The 21951-nt window shown below is 36.4% G+C and overlaps 1 protein-coding gene across 2 annotated transcripts in view; it reads left to right on the plus strand.

Annotated features, from left to right (window-relative positions):
- DPYD (dihydropyrimidine dehydrogenase) overlaps nucleotides 1-21951 on the plus strand; it is a 338238-nt gene that overhangs the window by 186345 nt on the left and 129942 nt on the right. For both annotated transcript variants that reach the window (XM_027740750.2, XM_039378355.1), the window contains one exon: nucleotides 20370-20534. In XM_027740750.2, the coding sequence (XP_027596551.1) occupies nucleotides 20370-20534 (165 nt within the window). The remainder of the gene's footprint in view (nucleotides 1-20369; nucleotides 20535-21951) is intronic.

Below are 21951 nucleotides of genomic sequence, written 5' to 3' on the forward strand. Positions count from 1 at the left end.
AAAAAAGAAAGTCTTGGCTAGAATACAGTTCAATAAATGAACAGGCTATATATTGATTTTTCTCCCTCTTCCGTTGTTATGTAATATGATTTCCCTTCACTTGCAAGGGTTGCTGTTGTACAGGATAGGGCTGGGATCGTGGTCGTGGAAGCGTATGGGAATGTGTAGACTAAGGAAGGCTGTCACAGCAGTCAATAAGATCTGAGAGGTGTTGACTAATTGCCTGCTAATTACACAGTAAATTGTCTAATTAAGCTGATGGTTAATTAGGGTACGCTCGCACAGCAGTCTTATGGAATTTTTGTCTGATGTCTGGGAAGCAGCTTGTGTAATTGGCAAACTGGTAAGGACTGGCAGAGAACATGACTGGGAAGCGCGCTGCCAGTAGATGACAGAATAAGGATGCGTTTGCACAAAGGTTGTCATGTGAACACGGAGGGGTTTGTTAGCCTTCTCCAGCTACGTGGCAGTGAGTGCAATGAGGAATTTAGCTGAAAGCTACTGGAAGCTGTAAATAAAATGAGGTTTAAGCATGTAATATTAGAAAAGCAGTGACGTGTGCTTTTATATTTTAGTCAGTTTGAACTTTAGATAAACACGGAGTATCAAAATTCTCATGTAAAGAACTTCATCAAACTGTGTGATTTGACCATGTCAGTAAATATTGTATTGTGATCTTTTTAGTGGAATCACAAAATGATACTGTTTCCCAGGTCATGTATATCGATGTTGAAAAAGTGTAGCTGTTAATAAGGATGCTCACCGGCCATCATAACCATCATATGTGGTATTCTGAATCCACTTTAGTCAGCATTTTGTCCATCCCTAGATGTGACAGAGTAAAAGCAGGTCATAATGGTGCTCTGAATAAAATGTATATGCACTATGCATAACTATAATATGATTAATGAAAGTATCTAGATTCCAGATTCTGACCCAAAGCAAATGGAAATGGTCAGGAATATTAAACAGAGAGAACCTGAACAGTACAGGAGTACAGACACCAAATTCAGTAAAGCATCAATTTGCTGTGATTTAAATTTTTCATTTAGTAAAATGATATGATATGTGGTCTTTCTGGAAGTTAATTGCAAATGTAAGTTTCTCACAGAATCAGAATAGCACACCACAGGATTGGGTTTTCATATGATGTCGTGATTTAATTTTGAGTTACGTATCTGCAAAATCTAAGAAAAAAATAGCTCTTTTCTATATCATGAACTAAACCAAAGAAAGTGTGTGTGTATGTGTATTTATTTGTTATGAATGCCTTGATGTCACTTGAGAAAAGTGAAACCTAATATCCACTTGGATTCTTGTAAATTACATTTGATTCAGAGGTCCCCATCTTTTTATTTCCAAGCACTTGCAGAATGTAGTTCAGGCACAGTGTCTTCCTGAAAAAAAAAAAAAGGAAAATGAAGTGAATTCCAGATCTGGATTGCTGCTGAAAACTGTTGATTTTCCTTTTTTTTTATTTAAATTTAAACCACAAATATAATTCTTCTCCCATAGAAATAGAATGTTTTAAGAAAAAAATCAAAATTTGAGAGGGTAAATTATACTTTCTTTGAATTAATAAAACCATTTTTATGCTCTGATCTTGCTGCTTCTAGGTTCCTGCATCTGCACAGTTTATAATGTCTTTATGTAGCACCCTGTGTATTATAAATTTTTGTTTATGATTTTTCCTTCAAAAGTAATTGAGCAAAATCATGGTGCACTAAGCATTCTCAATGTGCCAGTCATCAGATACAGGACTCCAAACATTCACAAGCTGATCTAGAAGGCCTTAAACCTTCTCTGAGGGGAATTATAATAATACTTGTAACATTGCTCCTCTGTATATATTTGCACAGAAGAAAATGCTACAATTCCCCTGCATCAGATCCTGTGAATTGTTGCATAAAATGAAAAAAGTGTAATACATTGATTCAAGTCAAAACAATACAAGGAGGCCCTATGTATGTAATTTTCTTTCAAATAAATTCTATTTCAAGTTTACATTTGATATTTACACGTATATTTTTTTCCACATCCATTTGCATTTATGCAAAACCAAACCTCTTCAATTAATTTTTCCTTACTGTTTCTAAGGATTATTCCTTAAAAGGATTGGAGAAAGATTCTTTTTGTCTCTGACAGCACATTCAGGAACAAAGCTCACTTCACCAGCCAACTGCAGGAACTGAAAGCATACGGTGCAACCATCACACTTGCTTTCATTTTCTGTCATGGGGCAGCAAATGGATACGTTCTAATGCATTTTATTCTCTGAAGACAAAGAAAGGAGTTCAGAGGATAATTGTTACCTTATTATGTCCTTCAGAAGGACTTTCTGGCACATGCTATTATGATTTATGTTTTAATAAATCACACAAACAGAGAAAAGCATGTTTCTGGTGATTCACATGGTATAGTAAATGTACGTATGTGAAGCCCTACTGCAACATCACAATCTATAATAAAAATTGTATGGCAATAATGCTGCTGTTAGATACATCAATGACCAACTCTTTTTAGAAATCATTTTGGTTTTTTAAACATACTATTTTTTATATGCAGTTCCAGCTTATCATATGTCTGTGCTTTATTGTGTAATCTATCAAAAATGGGAACATTTCCCAAACTTCCCTAATGCATTCTGTCCCAAAGCATCTTCATTGTCCGCTTCCAAGCCTCCATGCTTAAACAATGGAGTCAGAGGAGCATGCTGTCAGCACACTGTCAGTGTTATGTTCAGGTTTATTGCCTGTGATGGTTCTCTCCCTGCTCAGTTCAGGAGGGTTCCTGTTTGCACCCTTTTATTTAATGTGTATATCAGGCCATAGAGAAGGTTTAGTAAAGTGACATTGATTGAAGTGTTTTCAATATGTCGAAACTCAGCTTTATAACTCTCAGCTGATTTAGCTGGAGCAGTTGATTGCATTGTTCAGTGTTTGTGGGAGACTGGGCATGGTTGAGAGCATGCTGAGCAAAAGTCAATGCAGACAAGATAGGAGTAGTGCTGGGATCGTTAGAGGAAACATCCAGAGGCTACAGAAAGAGAATTATCAGTCCTTCCGGCTCAGGGATGCAGTTCCATTCTAGCCTGTAGCTGCAACAGGAGATAAGAGCCAGAAGCCTACACCCCTTTTATTTTCTGAATACAAACTCTGCAATGAGTATCCATGCTTTATATTTCAAGGTTAACCTACTGCCAGTCCATGGTATATGGTACTAGGTCTTAAATCTATCCAAATATTGTCAGTAGTGACAAACTTCGGGGCTTGAATGCGGCAAGTGCCTCATTAGGGCATTAAAAATGCACCCAGCCCATACTGACTGTTTTTTGTACACTGGGATAGAGTGGAAGGAGATGCTGGCAGTTCACCTAACACTGTTGGTGCATATGCTTGGAGCTCTTGCCCCAGGGTGATCAGTAACAACAGCCTGAATCCTTTAACTCCAGCACAACTTGAAGAGCTTGTTTTTCCTCCCTAACTTTGCAAGAGTTGAGTAGAGGATGAATATTGGTTTTCTAGTTGCTACTGGATTTTTAATTATTCTGTTTATGTTGCCGCCAAGAGCAGTGTTCTCAGAAGGTCAGTTGATTGCTGCTCTCATGTAGGAGATATATTTTAAATCTATGGCAGTACCTGGTTTTACATGCAGGTAATGCAGATCTTAAACACATAAATAAACAAAATCTTATTTTCCTATATTTTGAATCTATTTAAACTCAGATGAATTTCTTTGTTTACATTTATGGAATTTTTTGTTTGATATCCAGAATCATTTTGTGCCTTTAAGGAGAACAGAATTGGAGTCCGTGTCCAAATTTTTGGAGTATGCATTAAGTGTCACATTTTTTAAATGGTTATACTTTTGTCATTTCTTATTCTGGGCTAAAAATCTCCATTTATCTTGGGTTAAAAGTGAACAAATCTATCATCCAGCAAATTCATTAAAGTATTATAATTTCTTTTTCTAGAAAAAGAAAATTTAACCTGGAAATGCAAACTTAATCATCACTTTACAGTAATACTGTATGTATCCAAATACATAGTTTTCTTTACTTGAGCAGCTTTACTTTCATAATACAATTTATATTTTCTCTTCCATTTGAACACTATTGTTGGAGAGGACTCTAAAAATATATGAAAGAGAAAGTAAGAATATATTTGAGAGTAAAGTGTTAAAATGATAAACCAAGGACCATCAATCTTAAAACTTCTTTCTTATGCCACTCGTCAGTACTAAAAGTGACACTTTGCTACTGTAACAAAAATTGTTCACAGTGTGTGTTGGGAGTCACACACCTGTAGATACATAAGCTCTGTCTTGTGATGTTTATTTCTTTGCTTTTGGGGTGGGTTTTTTTATATTTCTTGCATTCTTCCTTAAACACAATTTAAAACATTGGTGCCAGAGAGTGCAAGGATTTAATGATGTTTAAATTACCAAAAGTAACAGTTTCTACAGAAAGAGAGTGACAGATTTCAAACTCTGCTAAGAATATGTCTGACAGTTGAATTCATGCAGAGGAGAGATTTGCTTCTGTGTCCAACATCCTCATGTCTAGCTTGATTCAATTATGTTCAAGGGTTCACATTCCTACTAGGTCTCTTCCTTATTTGTCTTCCTTGTCTTTTAAGAAGTCTTTGTCAGCCAGCCATTTCTCTGCCTAAATGAGCTTGTGTCATGGGCAGTGGACCATCCATACTTGTTTGGTTTTTGCAAGATGTGCTGGACTGCTTCCTGTTTCTAATGTAGATGTTGGAATATAACATCACCTATATTCCTGCTTTTCTACTTACATATCAAGAGTTCACAGTGTGCTAGCTGGTATTCAAACCCACAACATTAGTGCCTGTTTCAAAATAATATGACTTAATAGCATAATTGAGGATGTAGTATTTGCATTCAGCATGCATGTTTACAGTGAAGTGTCTTGATACAGCTAAGCTCTCAGGGATAGAAACATCAAGTACAACAAAGAAAAACGTTCTCTTTTCCAAGCAGTGGAAATGAGAGTTGTTTATTTTAAGAGATCTTATATAAACGTTAACTGGGGGAGGGAAAGTAAACCAGCATTTCTAGCCAATCCATGCCTGCACACATGTATCTCTTCTGGCTGGAGCTTTCCCCTTTGGTGCCGTTAGCATTTTCATTTCAAAAAATGACAGTCTGCAGTGGAAGCAGTAAAAATGTTCAACCTGTGGTTTAAATTATTGATTTTTTTGAATATTGAAGCTGTATTTCAAATGGGTTTTGTTCGAGTTACTTCTGGGTAGAGGGTTCCAGAGGTAATTTGATATCTAAAAGCCTGTGTATTTCAAAGCCATTTCAGCCTTCTGAGTTCCTTCAGCTGATCAGCTGATTGGATAAAATACCTTATTGTCTTCTGAATTGCAGGCAATAGATAAACTGCAGCTCAAGGTTAGCACGTAGACTAGCATACAATGCTCTTGGTGATTTATTATGTGTATTCGGTGTCCAATCAACTGACAAAAAATACCTCATTTATTTTTAATGCAGTAACTTATCTTCACTTAAAAAAGAAAAATTCTTTTGAGATGCTAGTGTTCACAATCTAATGGGGGGAGCTCTGTTTCCTGTATCACTGGGAAATATTTATGCATAATTAAAATCAGGAGAATTCATGGTATAGAATTCAGTATGTGTAAATAAAAAGTAGGTGCATCTATTTTCACAAATAGATTGTGTTCCATTACTGCAGAACAAAATGACTGCAATGAAAGAGAAGTCACTTTTAAAGAACTGCAGTAGAAGTAGCACTCATTTTTATACATGAGTTCTTTCAAAAAGAGCTGGGTTGTTGATGGATGTACATGTATAATGTTTAGGAAGTTAGCCATTCTCAGCATCCTTCTATTCACGGAAAAAAAAAAGTAAAAATGGTATTATTTTAATAAGGCTCAGATCTGGCAATGGAGCCATATTGGAATGCATATTGGAGTTGATGGGAACTGTGAACAGGAAATTAATTGCAGGAATGGGCCCAGTTAAGAAGTGTTATTATCACTGATGACACTAAATATCGTAGACTAATGGGATGAGTCAGATTTTAAACAGAGTTTTTTTCCCGTAAGGAGGCTGTGGGTTAAAGAGTAGCAAAAGAAATGAATGTTTCATTGAAGTATGGATAATGCAAATTAAAAATTATGCAACTTATTTTGCAAATATGCATATATATATATTGCATATCTGTTTGCATAAAATTCAAATATATGAAGATAAGTCATGAAAAGCTGTGTGGCATAAAAAGCTTATGTAATGCCCAATTGGTTTCCCTCCTACAATAACTCTAGTTTCTGTGATTGTAGTTTAAGAACTTGTCAAAACATTTGTCGATACTCTGGGGATACTGCACTTTAGTGTTTTGCATTGTAGTTTACAAAATACTGGTTAAATACCATGAGTATTAAAGATCTTGCTGTACTAGTGTGTGCACAAAATAGTTTTATCCTTGCTGTTCTTAGATGTACGGCAAAGAAGTCTGTCCTGTTCTGTACTGGCTGCACAAACCAGTATTAACTAGGGAAGGTTGTCTGAAATAAGCAGAGATATAAAAATCCAGATCCCTACTGCCTCCAAAACCAGAAATATGCAATCCATACCTGCCTATGTACTTAATTGTTTTGTACATTACGTGAGCATTAACTATGCTGTATAGATTAATCGCCATACATGGGGATACAACTCTGGGCTGAGAAGAGAATATCAGTAATTCATGGGTGTGTGGAGTAACACTGGATCTCGGTGCTGTGGAACTCTCCTTGGCTCTGATGCAAACTTGGCTTCATTGCCCTTGGAGTGAGACTGCTCGTGTGATCTGGCAAGTGGCAGTAATGGGTATATCCTGTTCCTTCATGGCATTTTGAAGTGAGCTGTGCTTTACACTCCACAGTTCTCCACAGATAGGGAAAAGGATGGGAAGACAATCCCTATATCCTATTTATCACTAGTATAGTTATCCCTCATCAAGGATTTCTGGTGGGGCTAAAAAACATATTTCTCCTTATACAACTTTGTGCCTGACTTTTTAGGTTTAGCATCAGAAGGCTTTTGAATCCTTACCGCAGTTTTAAATCAATATTCTACTGGAATAAAGAGAGCCTGCAGGTCAAGCTGCCCTCTCTAGGACAGAGGACAGATTTACTCTTCGTATTCCAGTTTTGAGCATGCATAAGCCTTTTGTAGTGGGTCTCAGCTGGCTCTGCCATTAATGGTGCCAGAGATCCAGCCACAGCTGTTCTATACTTTCTTACACCCCTGTGGCAGTAAGACTGGGGACATTTACCACAGATTCCCAAATGAAACCTTAACTCAATTATAGTGTCTAACAACCACCTTCCTATTGATTTCAAGGGGAATGGACTTCATGTCTACCTTATCTGTGTGTGCCTGTTGGATCCTCTGATGAGCATATTTACTTAACTGACAGACCTGAGCAATGACTCCAGAGAGGGCTGGGGTTTGGGACCTGTTATACATTTAATGAAAAAGGACATGGTCAGCTTAGAATAATTTTTTTCCTCAATGGTAAACAGGAGAATTGTCCTGTTAGGAATTTCCATGTATCATGATTACTTTCAGTTCTTAAAAGAATATTGTAATGAGCTTTGCTCTTTTTGCTTTATTAAATTTGTGCTTTATGTCCCACAGGGTTGATTTTTAAAAGCCAATAGAATGTGTCATTTTTCACGGGCATTTAAAAAAGTTAATAGCCAATGATTAACCTACTGCTTTGAAAACTTCCGGTGATTGCAGAGGAAAACTGGACTTGAGGTGGGGCCTCTGTGTCTGCCACAAGCAGATGGGAATCAGAGCTCGTCCTTTGGCATAAAAATTCTGTGTGCACTTCAGCTTTTCTCTGTGTGGATTTCTGTCTGTTAGAGAAGGTACGACATCTGCAAACACTGAATGTTTATTTATTAAGAGCTCAATCTGGAAAAGCAGAATCAGCCCAGCAGGCTGGAAATCTCTGCTGTGAAGCTCTCAGGAGGAAAAAGCTATCCCTCTCTAGATTATGGAGCCTATGTGTGGCACCTCTTGTGATGACTGATGGAAGATCACACGGTGCTCTCAGAGGTGCTCAGATCTGTAATGGCAGATCTGGACTGCTGGGTCTGCCCTTCCTGAGCTCAGTGTACCCAGGGTTTGTATTTTCAAACGCACTCCCTGGGATGTAAACATGATGCGCCAAGTTCAGTATGAGCTTTTCTGCCATAGCAGTACTGCATCCTTATCAATGAAAATATGCCAGGAGAGTTTGTTCCGTGATTCAGGGGATCAGAAAAAATGCATTAGTCATTACAAAAATGGTAATTAATTCAAAATGATAGTTCAATTTGCAGTACAAGATTTGAGATTTCTTGAAAGTTGATTCGTAGGAAAGTAATTTCAAAACAATTTTGTCAATTATTTGATTTTTTAAATTTAATTTAAATCTATTCTGAAAAGTAGTTCAACTACTTTTATGTCTATGAACATAAAATCTAACAGTTTGCATGCAATACTCTAATGTGCGTCCTCATTCTGGTAGCAAATACAAAGAGGAAAATTCTAGATTTTTTTCATGGATTTTAAAGTAGACAATACCTCTAGCAAAAATCAAAGTCTATTTTAAAGGTCCTGTCTAAAATGTAATAGTGAATTAAAATTGGTTTTGAATCTTTTACAAGATGTTCACATGCTGAGTTAAAATTCATAGGGGTTGATATTTTCAGGGTTTGTTTTTCCCCATGATTATGTTATTCAGATCTCTGTATAATCAGGCTCTGTGAATGGTAAGTGGTTCAGCCTTGCAATCCCTGCTCTTCCAAAAGACCCTTTGACTTCTATAGGACTTCTAGATCAAAAAAGATAAAAGGAAGTATGTTCAAACAAAGTTAATGTTTAAGAGCTCAGGTTATCAAAGTAGAAGTGTTATGGCTAGATTATCATTGGAATGTAAAACAAAATATTCCCTTAGATGCTTCCACCTTCCCTGTACCCCTTTATCTATGACTTGAAATTATTTAGTGCTACCTGGAGAATTGATATTTTGAAAGTTATAGTACTAACTGTTTAAATAGCTTCCCAAATAGATCTGATATTGTTTCCTTGCATTTCTCACTCCTAAATATACACAAATGTTAATCAATGCTTATAGCATTTAAGTATTCTTAATCCTAATGGAAAAAGAAAATACGCTAGTAGGTACAAGATGTACCTCAGTATTTGCAGTTCATCCCCAGCAGCAAATTTTAATACATGCTTCAAGGGAGTAATGTGATTCTCATCCTAATTACTTAATCCAGTAATAAAAATATTTTGGATTATACATAAATTTAAATACAACTTTGGTGATCTGTAACTCCCTAATGTTGATTCTTTGTGCAAGAGTTTTAAAAGCTCTTTAAATAGGATCATAGTTAAAAGATTTTATTCTTGATTATTGATGAAATCATATTTTTTCCACTTGAAAGGAGGCATCTAGTCTCCCCTCCTCCTAGGAGAATATAATAGTCTTGGTTTACTTACAGAAATCTGAAGAAAAATATTTTAGTGATGGTTCACAATTGACTAATGGAGTTTTACAAAACAGCCTCTAGGAACAGCTAGAAATACATTGATTATATGGCTTCCCTATGAGAGAACAGTAATTAAAATTATACCACAGATTCTATCAGGACATGTTAATATTTAATTAGGCAATAAGTGAGCTTGGTACAGGTGTCCAGAGTTGTTGACAGGAGCTTTGTTAATCTATGTAGTATTGTCTCTTAAATAAATAGTTACCTCTTTGCTTTTTTCAAGTGTGAAGTTACATGCTTAATTAGCAGCCATTAGTATTGCTGTGTTAGAGTTTTTGTTTGTTTAATTTCCATGTTTATACATTGAGTGCAAAATCCTAGATGTTATGGGCTTTAAAGATCCCATTTTCTCATTGTTTGCTCTTTCTGTCAGGGATTTTGTTAGAATTATGAGACCACCTGCAATTCTCTCGCATTTTTCTTCTAAAGGAGCTCATTCTGTGGTATTGTGTGTCTTGACTTTTAGTCATCCTGTTAGGAACCTCCTGCTACTGATGGTGCTGTATTGCCTTATTATAGTATTTCCTTTAGCAATTAGAAAACAGTATTAAAGAAAATAACATTGAGTTCTCTCAATGATGATGTTTGAAAAAAACTATGTTAATTTGGTCTTTTCTTTAAGTACAAAAAGAGAATTTGTATTCTCCTAAGTAAGCGTGACTGCTTTAGTGACTCTTTCAAATTTGCTGCTGCAAACATGTCATGTAATTCTTCCGTCTCTTTCCAGGGTCTTAACTGGTTTTGATTTTTTACAAGGTTTTACTTCTGTTGGTTCTTGCCTGATTTTCTTAGACTCATGCTTTTAAAAGTGCCTTTTCATTAATATTTCATGGGACCATTCAGTAATGGTCATCTAGAAAGAAATCTTAAGAATTGCTGCTCCTTTATGTGGTTAGTTAAGTACATTTCACAAGTTTTGATTACTGATTTGGTGATGATATTCCTTGACAGCTGAAAATGGGCTAATATTTTTAGATGTCAGTAAAATAATTAATCTCTTAAAGCAAGCTAGGTTGTTGTAATCTAAATCCACTGTAGTACCAAGGGTCAGCATTATGGACTGGAGTAGTATATTTCAATTATTATGCATTAATTTTCCACCTTTGTGAAGGTACACAAGGTCCTTAGAAGCCATGGCAAAGAAATTTCAGTTTAGGATACAGATCAAAAGCTGCACTCCATGCAGATATTTTATTTACCCACGTACTGCTATTTTATTCCATTCTGTTCTCTTCAAATCATTAGCATTGCAACATTTGCAACATGGTTTTCTGTTCTTGTGACCTCTTACTGAAAATTAATTAATGTTTTGAGACACTGAACATTTTTCTCATCAATCGCCTAAAGCAACCATTCATTGATTAGGTAGTTTACTATATCAAAACACTGAGATCTAAGAATTGTAGAATCATTTAGGTTGGAAAAGACCCTTAAGATTATCAAGTCCGACCAATAACCCTGAAATGCAAAAACAGATCCAAAAGTGAATGTCTGCATAGAGATGCAATTTTCTCTCGAGAACTGTAAGTCTGTTTCTCCTTCTTTGGTGAGTATAGTTTCTGACCACAATGCAGTTTGACAGCAGAAATTTAATCGTGTCCTACTGCTTACACCTTTATCAGAAAACTGATAAAATGTGTGAACATTAGCAAGAAATTTTTCAAATGCCCTTCAGGGTTTTTTTTTTCTTTCTCTTCTCTCCATTCCTCACTTCCCTGTCTCTTGCAGAGAAACTGATACAAAGCTGATGAGAGTTTGGATTTGTTTTGAAAGCATCTTTTGTTCAAAGACTAATTTTAACCTTGTGATAAAGATTGCTTTTTGTATTCTGTTCAATGCAGTATCTAGTAATTGTTTGTCAAGGCAAAGTGCTGTAGGACATAATACATTTTAAAAATTATCTTTTGTAATTACGGTAAAAATGTCCTTATGTTCTGATGTCCAGAAAACAAACAAATATGTCAAAAAATAAAAAAAATATTAAATTGATTGTTTTAATTTTTAATCATTATGACCTTGCATTATAAAAAGTGGGGGTTTTTAAACTGCTCAAGTGAATGTAATTGTAAACAAAGATCAGAACTTAATTTTCTTGTGAAATATATAAATCAACTAGAAAATATTTGTAGATTTGACATAAACATTATAGTTACCATTCTAATTTCTAATTATTTTGTACTTTTACTCATAATTTGTATTGTATTTGAATCTCCTAATTTATTTTAGGGAGCTTTAGTTTATAGTATTAGGACTTCTAGACAAACCATCATATATGACAAAGATTGAGGGACAGCTGTTGTTTTGAGCAAGGGCAGCAAACCATTTCTATTTGGCTTGCAGCAGGATGGGAATGTTGCACAATTATTCTAAGGTAAAGAGAATAATTTTTTTTTTTAATACACTGATTCAGTAAGATTATCTAAAGAGCTTGGAATTTTGCTGTCTTCATCACAAGTCGTCAGTACTGATGACCTACTGTCTGCGAATTGCATTAGTAAGAAAGGTGGTGTGCTGAGCAAGCAGCAATGATAAAAGCTTGGGTAGAAATTAAGTTTGACATCCGTAAATTTTGAAGTCTCTCATGCATTCTCACGGTTAAATCTTAAAGCATTAATGAGACAGTATAGAAAAACATCAGATGTATAGTAACTAAACCTCTAACTTGTTGTTTCTCTTTCACACAATATGAGTGGTTTGGCAGTTTTTCTCCAAAGTCCTGACGTATTGCTCTTTCCCTTATGGGGCTGCAGTCTTCTGTGCTAACTTAGTGATTTGCAAAGCCATCGTACTTGCTGAAGCTGTAGTGTTAAATTAGCTTAATAAACACAAATGGGACAGTTTAGTGTTGTAAAAGCATTTTTGAGGAAATGGTCTGGTTTTTAAAAAAATAATTTGCATAACTCGGCTTAGTGAGTCAAGAAGTAGAGTAGAATATTAACAAAGATTTACAAGCACTGTTTGTACTCCAGACTTCTTGAATACAAAATAAGTAAAGATTTGAGTACTTTCATCTTTGCAAACATAGGACAAACAGACATCAAAAGACAGATAAGAATATTTTTAAGGTATCTTTTTCCCCTTTATAATATACTAGATCTTGTATGTAAAAGCTGAAGAAGCACAATTTGCAAGTTACAGCAAGGTTCCTTTTCAAGATCTGTTCTGTACTAGTGGAAAGATCAGAACACTTACACTTTAAATCACCAATGCAAACAATGCTGGAAGGCTGAGGAAATATTATATTTTTCAATTCAGTTCTTATTTTAGTGAAGGAACTTAAAAATAATTATTTTACATCATTTTATGCTATCTGACTTCAAGAGAAGGAAAGCAATGAAGAGGAGAGGGAGGGCTAGGTGTAGACTTCGTTCTCAAAAGCAATGAAAGAAAGGAGGTGTCTTTATGGTACTACATTTCATATCTGGTGGTGGAGAGATTAGAGCAGTTTCTGCATGATGGGATGTTCTGAGATAAGTTTTTCTGTCAAGGTGGTTTTAATTTTAAAAAAATGCCTCTGTATGCACTGAGGGGAAGAGGAGAGAGTGAGGAATGGATTTTGATGAGGTTTTATACTTATATGGGAAGAATAAAGTCTGGCCTATTCCCTCACTAAAATAAAATACGAAATGCAAGTGTTACAAATTCAACAGGCAGCATTGTGTGCAACATAGTGGTTTGTGCACTGGAAGGTGCCAGTGGCTACATCAAACCTCCTTGGGCAGAAATCACAAGCAAATTTATTTGCCTTACTCCATGAACCAGAGTCTTGTTAAGTCTTGGTATGTGTTGTAAAAATCCTACTCTAGCAGATAAGGTCTTCATGGTTAAACCTGTTGGAATGGTTTTGTCTTTGTAGAGGTCCTTGCTGTGGATGTATCTTCCAGTTCAGCTGGAAAAAATTCTGAGCTTGGAGAAATTCAGGAGAGCAATTCAGTGCTTTGGGCCTCATAAAAGAAACGCTACAGATATGTAGCATGTCTCAGTTCTGATGGAGGAGGTGAGGAGGAACAAGTCAGAAGGGATGTATAGGAACAGTGCTGTGTGCAGCGGTATTGTTGCTTCAGGTTTCACTTGCCTTTTGTGGATGGTTAAAACTCCAGAAGGGGTGATACTAGACACAGTCTGGCTAGACAGCTGAGTCACAGAAGAGGCAAATCATCACAAGACCTTGAGTGAGAGTTGGCAGGGAATTACAAGGACATAAGTCTGTGATGCCATTCTATGAGGGTGTGCAAACAGCAGTGAGCCAGATTTCCAGAATGTTTTAACTACAGTGATATTAGGCAGAAAAAGGCAATGTCTCCTTCTCCATTTTTTTACATAGGTGAAATTGAAATAAAGTTCTGCTATAATTAGTGAAGACTGCAGGGAAAACTGAATCTTGGGTGTTGGGGGGTTGATTAAAGCATTTAGAAAATAAGCTCTAAAAACATTTCACAAATAGTAGATTTTGAAATCCATACAGCCTTTTCAATATATTTTTGAAAATTCGTGAAGAAAAGCACATCATATTTTGCTTAAATAACTGCGTTTTTCAGTTACAGTACTTTGTTACTCAATTAAAGAAGGTGGTGTACTGAATATAGTAAAGTAGAACCTTACATCTGGTTTGGTTTTTTACATTGCAGTTTACTGTCTACTAACTTTAAATATGCTGTTTTGACATACTAGACTAAAATTACCTTTATAAGGTATTTATTTACATGTGTCCTCCACAAAGAGCCCACTGTGGCTGCTTTGATGTTCACATGGACATTTAGTGAGCAGCAACCCCAGGAATGTGCAGACACATAGTCCACTTGGCAAGTATATTGCCCTCCCTCCCTAGAAGAAAGAAAGGTCAAATAAATTAACTTTGTTAGAAATAGTAATCTACTCATTGTGTTTAATCTTTTTTTCTCATATTAATGAAAAGAAACTGACAATGGTCACTAATTCCTATCTGCTTTCATAAGTTAAAGAGGAGAAAAGCTTAATTTGAAGTATGAAGTGACTTTCATTGACTTTGGGGACCAACTGTGCTAGACAAGTTCTCTGTGTTTCTTGGAAGCCTCTCAGAGTGAAGAAAACTCATGTTAACACTTGCTATAGCATGATTAAATGTATTTTTAAAATCCAAAAGTCTCATTTGAAACCTTAATTGTGCTGCAGATATTTATGACTCCAGTCATATCATGTTTAGTGGGGGTGGTCATACCTTGGAGGTGGGTAACATCAGTATTACATCTTGAGGTCACCCTTGGGATGGAGGTGTGCATTAGTGTTACATCTGTGATCTCGCCATGGTTGCTGGTTCAACAGCAAGACATCTTTTTTCTCCCGTGGCTGACAGGTGCTATGTGGTTTATCAGCTACAAGGTATCACCAAGTTCCCCCTCTTGTGAGGATTTCAACAGAGCCTGGCTGCAGTGTCTCCACTCCACTCCACTCCACTCCACTCCATCCTTCATTTAGTCCCCCTTAGCATGTGTGGGAAGTTGCTCCATCCAGGGAGCACCAATTGCATTTTCTCTCTATAATTTTCCATATTGTTACAGCTGTTTCTGTAACTTTCCACTCTGCTCCATCGTCCATTTCATCCCCCTCTTAGCATGTATGCTGACGGAAATTTTTGTAACTTTCCAGTTTCCTTTAATTTTACCCCCAGTCTTTTCCCCACAGCAACCTTGTTATTTCAAGTGTTCATTAACATATTGTTAGCTGTAGTATTTTTTAAAAAATGGACAGAAAAAGAATGTTTCGAGCTCTGCAAATCAATAGAAACACATCAGAGCTTTGATATGAAGAATCATACACATTTATCTTTTTTCCTTTTATTATATTTGCCTAATATAGCTGCATCAATGGAGTAGGCATGAGGTGGTATACCTCTTAGGAGACTGCTTTTCTACAACTGACCTCTTAACACATTTTACTCCAAATTTTGTGGTGTTTTTTTTTTTAGTTTCTAGGAGATATGATTATGAAATAATAAGCAAACTCTGTTAATGAAGAGCTGTCTTCTTGGTTCCCCTAAAACAATAATTCTGAGAGAGAGGTGAATGGCTTGATTAATTTCTGCGTGTCATTAACTTCCATGTCCTTAGATGACAGACAACTTTAATATTCACAATGTGAATTATTTCTCTGCTGATTAGTTTAGGAGAAACACACAATGATTGTACTTGTCGCATGATCTAACACTGTGCCCAACAACCCTTCAGATCCCCTAAAGCTCAAAATGTCCCTGCTGCCCAAACACGCTTTCATCACTCATTTTAGGCAGGATGGTTGTGTTTTTACAACACAAAAATCTGTGGCAATTATTAGCTGCAAATGTGGACAGCGCGAAGCAAAACAAATTTCAGAATGACTAGTAAGGTATGGACTGATGTATTGATATATACCTTTATTTAAATTTAGCTGACTAAAAACTGCTGAGAGTCTGGGCTTTATCTTTAAAATGTTTTCTCAAATCTCCCAGCCCATTAGACTTAAGTAGTTTAGAACTCAATGATCTGATTGCAGAGTTCAGAGATTATTAGAGCAAATGGGGCCTGATCAATGCCTTGGGTCGTCTTTTCAGTGTGTTAATTAATTAATCAACAGGAACAGAAATATATGTGTAATGCAAATTAACTCAGTCTCAAGTTACTAGAATACCAGAATTGGTTGTACATGGAAGAGGGGAATCCAAAAGCAGCACAATATTGGTGCTTTTATCTATGTAACACCACTTTTCTTGATGATGTCCTGAGATTGTTTCTGGTGTGCTCTCCTGAAAAAATGAATAAGCTTTTGAGGCAAGGCAAGAAATTCAGCAACTGAAACATTCATGATTCACACCCTTGATTCCATTTGTTGTCACTGTTTCTCTTTATTTACATTAACTTTCCCCTTCCAGGTTGTTTTGCTTTAACCTAGTACTGAATACATTTCCCCTGATCCCCAAGTCTACATTAATTTGCAATATTTCCCCACAAAACAAAGTAATTTGATATGGTCTTTTCTGTTATCTTTGCCAATGATTTTTTTAGGTTTGGGTTTTTTTCCATAGCTTTGTCTTTTTGTGTTGAAAGATATAAGCTTTATTCTCCCCTACTTGCTCTTTATTAAAAGTCTTCTATCCTTGGTCTTCTTCAGAGTACATGAAAGTTTTGTTCTACTTTTCCCAAGGACTGTTCATTGTCTCCATTGCCTGGGGAGGTTATGTACTTGATTTGTTTTGGAGATTGGAGACATTCTTCTATTCCTGTATGTGGACCTCTACTTTCAACTGCATGCAGGGACCAGACCAACTCATTGCTCAGGTCATCTCTTTGTAACAGTCAGCTTTGCCTAGAATCAGTAAAGTTTTTAGGTTCAAACCTTGAAGTACTTCCTGTCAGGTTTCTCACTCCAGTTCTCTTATGGCTTTTTATGCAAACAGTAATTTTTATTAACAATAAAAAGGTTGTGTGCATAGTTGGGATAAAAGTTCTGGGGTTTCAGAAAAGGAAAGACAGTGCCAGCATTTGACCTACAGTTCCTACAAACAGGGAAAGTCAGTGTTCAATTAAAGCACCAGAAGGTGGTCTGTCACAAACCCATGGACTGGAGCACTTGGGCCATTTCAGCTGCTCTGCCCTTACCTACTGGTTTTGGAGACAACAGTAGCAATAGGCCAGCCACCAGAATTTCCTGTCTTAGTGAAACAACCTGTGGTATTCTGTAAAACTCACTCCTAAGACCAAGGGCCATGAAGTTGGCTAAGCCTGCCAGTAGATCCTTTGCCTAACTCTCTCCCTGTTCAGCTTTCATAGCTGTGGCAGGAGACAGAAGACAAAGATGTTGGTAAGGCAAGTAGGTATTTCACACTCATCTCAAAGAGACAATTTTCTATTCTGTCACTTGTGTGATTTTATTCTCGTATGTACATAGACAGTTTCCTTGAATCATCACATAAGTTATAAATTCCATTTTGTTTCCATGAACTGTGAGTCTCCCTGTGTCTGGGGCTGTCATGTGCTAACGAGACAGGAGGAGTGCCAGCGTGTCAGTCATTACAGACTCTCTCCATCTAGTTTACTCTTAACTAGGAATGGCAATTGAGGACCGGGATCTTAAATAAGGACAGGCATATCCCTCCTGGGATGAACTAACACAAAGCAGCCAGGTGGTAATGTTTGGATTTGAAAGCCAGGAAGGATTTTAGGAAGCAGAAACAGCTTGGTCAGGAAAGATAAAGTGATGCATGGACACACCAGAGGGTTCTTGTGACACAGTGGCAGTAGGGAGGCAGTGGAAGCCGCCATTTGAAGAAGCAGGTGGTGGGGAATGGGAGATGAAGATCTCACAGCAACAACGGGGATCTCACAAAATCTCAAGGAAAATTCAACAGTGAGGAAATGCAGGCAGAGAGATGAACGTGTGTTTACTATTTCATATGTCTCTGTGTATCTCCTGTGGTCATTAAAGTGAAAAATAGCTGGTTTTGAGATAGTTTGCAAAGTCTGTGCATTTCCTGATTCAGCTTTGTGGGATTCTGGAGAGATAAATTGTTGCTCAGATGTTGACTATGACTGAGCTCTGGGAAAGAGTGAATCAAAGCCACGGGGATTCAGCAGCAGTCACAGAGTCTAAGCAAAGGTCTCTGTTCCTTTGGAGACCGAAAGCAGATAGAAAAATTTCAGTGGTTTTGCGTGGAAGTAGACTGGGACTTTGTGAGTGGCCCACAAGAGGTATAATCTAGGCTATAATATCTCAGTCTTTGAATTCTTACCTGTAGTAAAATGAAAGTCACTGGAAGAACACCAAGACTTGCACGTAGTAAGATATCAAACAGTACCATCAGTGGCTCCAAGCATTATCTGGCAAACACATGTCCACAAGCAAGCCACAAAATGAAAGTCAGACCCATGTGCATTATCATCATTCGCACTAAACCCAAAAGTAATAATTCCCACCAGCTGACAGGCTGTTAGCTCAGGCTTAGTGCCATACTACTGTAGCTACATTGCTTCTGACTGCTTTGGTGCATGGGAAAAGGCAGCTTGTGGTTGCTTGCAGGATGGTCAAAGTAATCACATTAGCACATGTTTACATGCACCCTGTGTTGGAAGGACTCAGGTGAGATTGCCAGCATTTCAGTTGTTGACTTTGTGTGTGTTCTCATACTGGGGTGATGGCCAGTGTGCATGAATAGCTTTCTACAATGAAGTCAAACTACAAGCTCCTCAGAGACAATTTAAAAGGAGTGAAATGGTCAAGAGGATAATGTGGAGCAAACTGATGTAAATGGTTCTGCATATGCTGCAATTTTTGAGATTTGTTTTGGAAGTGAAGGGAATATATATATATATATACTTTGGTGTATAGTTTTGGTTTGCATAAATTCAGAAAAAGTTCTGAATTTCTTTTTTTCTGAAAATATAACTTAACCGTTGAGAGGGACGTAAAACTTTTGTGATGAAAGGAAAATATTATAATAGGAAAACTGAGGATTAATGTGATGTCTATGTTTCAGACTTATTAGGTCTGCAAATAGATGAACTCGGGAGATTACTTTGTATGATTTTTACATATGTAAATGGACATATAGTTATCTATATAAAATATTAGTGCATATTTACTGTATAATAATTAATTCAACTTTATAAGCAAATTAAGATTGCCTCAAATTTACATACAATGTGAAGAAAAGTCCTTTTATCCTCTGTAACTGCAGCATTTGGCAGATTCAGGAATAAATAATCTTTTGTGGCAAGGGTATGCCTTATCAAACATATGCAGATCAGTGCTAATTAATGCTAATTAAGGTTTCCTGTCTATCTAGCTGGAAAAACGTCCAAATGTTATGAAATCCAGTTAGTATGCCTATTACCCTAATTGTTTTATATGGGATGGTTCTTAATTAAAATATGTAAATTGACCTTAATTGCTATATACTAATGGAGGTTCATGTTATCTCACTAAAAATGACAAGATGGTGAGGAGGGGTACTTAAACAAATAAGTCTGATACATTTGTAAATAAATGACCTTTACTCAAAATTATTTTTAATTGGAAATTGGCAAAAGGAACATTTTGCCATCCATGTTTCTCTTTAGTTTTAAATAATGTCAGAATTTACAGTTCTTTGTTAATATATATCTAGTGACATCGCAGCTTAATTAGGACTGCTAAACAAGTCAACATTTTGTGTGTTTACTGTATGTTTCAAAATTGTTTGCTGACCTCACAGTGACCTTCAGAAATGTCATGCTTTACAATATTAATCTTCTTCTTCACTATTTTTTGTTTTATTTTTTGATTTTGATCTCTTTTAATGGTACGGTTTTATTTGTGAAGTTTGATGTACTTTTGCTGGTGCCTGGCCTGTGCCTTTGCAACAGAGACGCTGGTGAGCAGCACCTCACTGTGAGTGTAGGACATGGACTTTGATCATCTTTGGGGAGGATAGTTCACATGTATACTGTTACATGACTGAGGCCTACACAAGTTTCTACACAAAGTCTTACATGCCCTCTGCCCAACACAGAAGCATCATTTGAATGATAGTTTGTATGGCAGTTTGTAGGTTCCTCATATTGGCATTTTCTTGGTAGTTATCATACCACTTCACACACACAGGAAACATTTTTCTCCTCGATGTAAAGAATTTAATTAGAGAATCTCCTGTTTTAGAGAACTGCCTACAGTTGTAGCTTTTACTCATAATAATAGTAGATTTTTAAAACACTTGGTGCATTTAAGTTTATATTATATACATTGTTGATATATGCCTCTCTTTGAAAAATTTGTCTGAAAGTATTCGCTGTTTTGCAGGATATTGTGACCAATGTTTCTCCAAGAATTGTCCGTGGAACTACTTCAGGTCCTATGTATGGCCCAGGCCAAGGCTCTTTTCTAAACATTGAACTGATCAGCGAGAAAACAGCAGCATATTGGTGTAAAAGCATTGCTGAATTGAAGGCTGACTTTCCAAACCATGTAAGTGCCACTTAATCATAAAGATGCAACGTACTTATTTAGAATATCCCGTTTATAAACCTGTGAAAACTCAGATATTTAGTATTTATTAAATAGAATGCAAATTGATTTATTGACATGCGAGTAAGTTGCTAAAAACCAGAATGACCCATCCAAATATATTTATGACAGAAAATTCTGTGAAATGACTGTTATACAGGGAACAGTCATGATGTTTTACTTAGGCTGATGTTTTACTTAGGTTGATGTTTACATTCAAAGAGATAATATCAAGGAAAAGAGTTGATCCCCGTGTGGATGCTTGTCAATTCTGTTGTGAATAATTTTGTATTTGAGATTATATTTAAAGATGTAACTTATAATAATAATTGTTTCTGTGAATTAACTTTAATCATAAAGGGAATATGGTTTTTTTCATTCTTAATCCAAATGTGAAGGATACTTATAATATTTTTATAAGCAATTGACTGCTTTAGGTGAAAAAAACAATACTTAAAGTTAACTTCACTGCGAGTTTTGTTAGAGCTTGTTTGGCTCTGGGGAATATCTGTCGGAAAGGTAATAGTCAAAGTTGGGAGCAATGACTCCAGCTAGCTGGCATAAGGGTTTTTAGGTACTGTTCTAGTGGATAAGAACCATGAGGTGGAAAGTAAAATTCTCCTCAATCATTATCTCAAATGGATAAAGTTAGAAATCCTACAGCCTGCATATCTTCTCTCTTGAAGTTGTTACCTCCATGGTTCAGGTATGAATAAAGTAAGTGAATGTTCCTGAATATATTATGACATGAAGATAATATGGGTTTTTTTTTTCTTATTCCTTGTGTTTCAATGTATACATCAGCAAGTATAAAAGAATTTAAAGACAACGTATTGACAGTAAAAGTTAAGTGCTGAATGTTTAATACTCCGCTGTGGATGGACTGTGTGTTTCTTTTCTGAGATTCTTGTCACTTTATTTACTGTTCTTTTTGTTACTTATTTACTATTTCATCATAGTGAAAGTATGAACCAAAAAATAATATCCTGATTTTGATTTATTCCCTGATTTTGATTTTAACATCCTTTGTCAAAATCCTGGATATTGCATGCAGGCAGACTGTTGACCATTTCTGCTGTGGGAATGCTATTCCAGTGCAGTCTTCACCAAAAATCCCTCACAGCGCTTTGTACTCAAGATCAAACCATTCTCTTCTGTGAGGAAAAGCACTAGCAACATTTCAAAAGTAAGATTTGAATTTTCTGAGACCTTGTGTCGTGTGTGGGATGAAGTCCCACTCTTCCACAATGCCTGTGGTCAGCATCTTCTGATCATCCCTCATTATATGTGAGTTATTACTTTGAGAATGTGAATTCAGATCCTGCATGTTGGCTGTGGCCGCTACTGTGGCATCTTTGAGGTTGGTAATGCCTGTGTG

Source organism: Pipra filicauda, unplaced genomic scaffold (assembly GCF_003945595.2).
Source record: "Pipra filicauda isolate LSUMZ 115617 unplaced genomic scaffold, ASM394559v2 scaffold135_size2527700_pilon, whole genome shotgun sequence".
NCBI lineage: Eukaryota > Metazoa > Chordata > Aves > Passeriformes > Pipridae > Pipra > Pipra filicauda.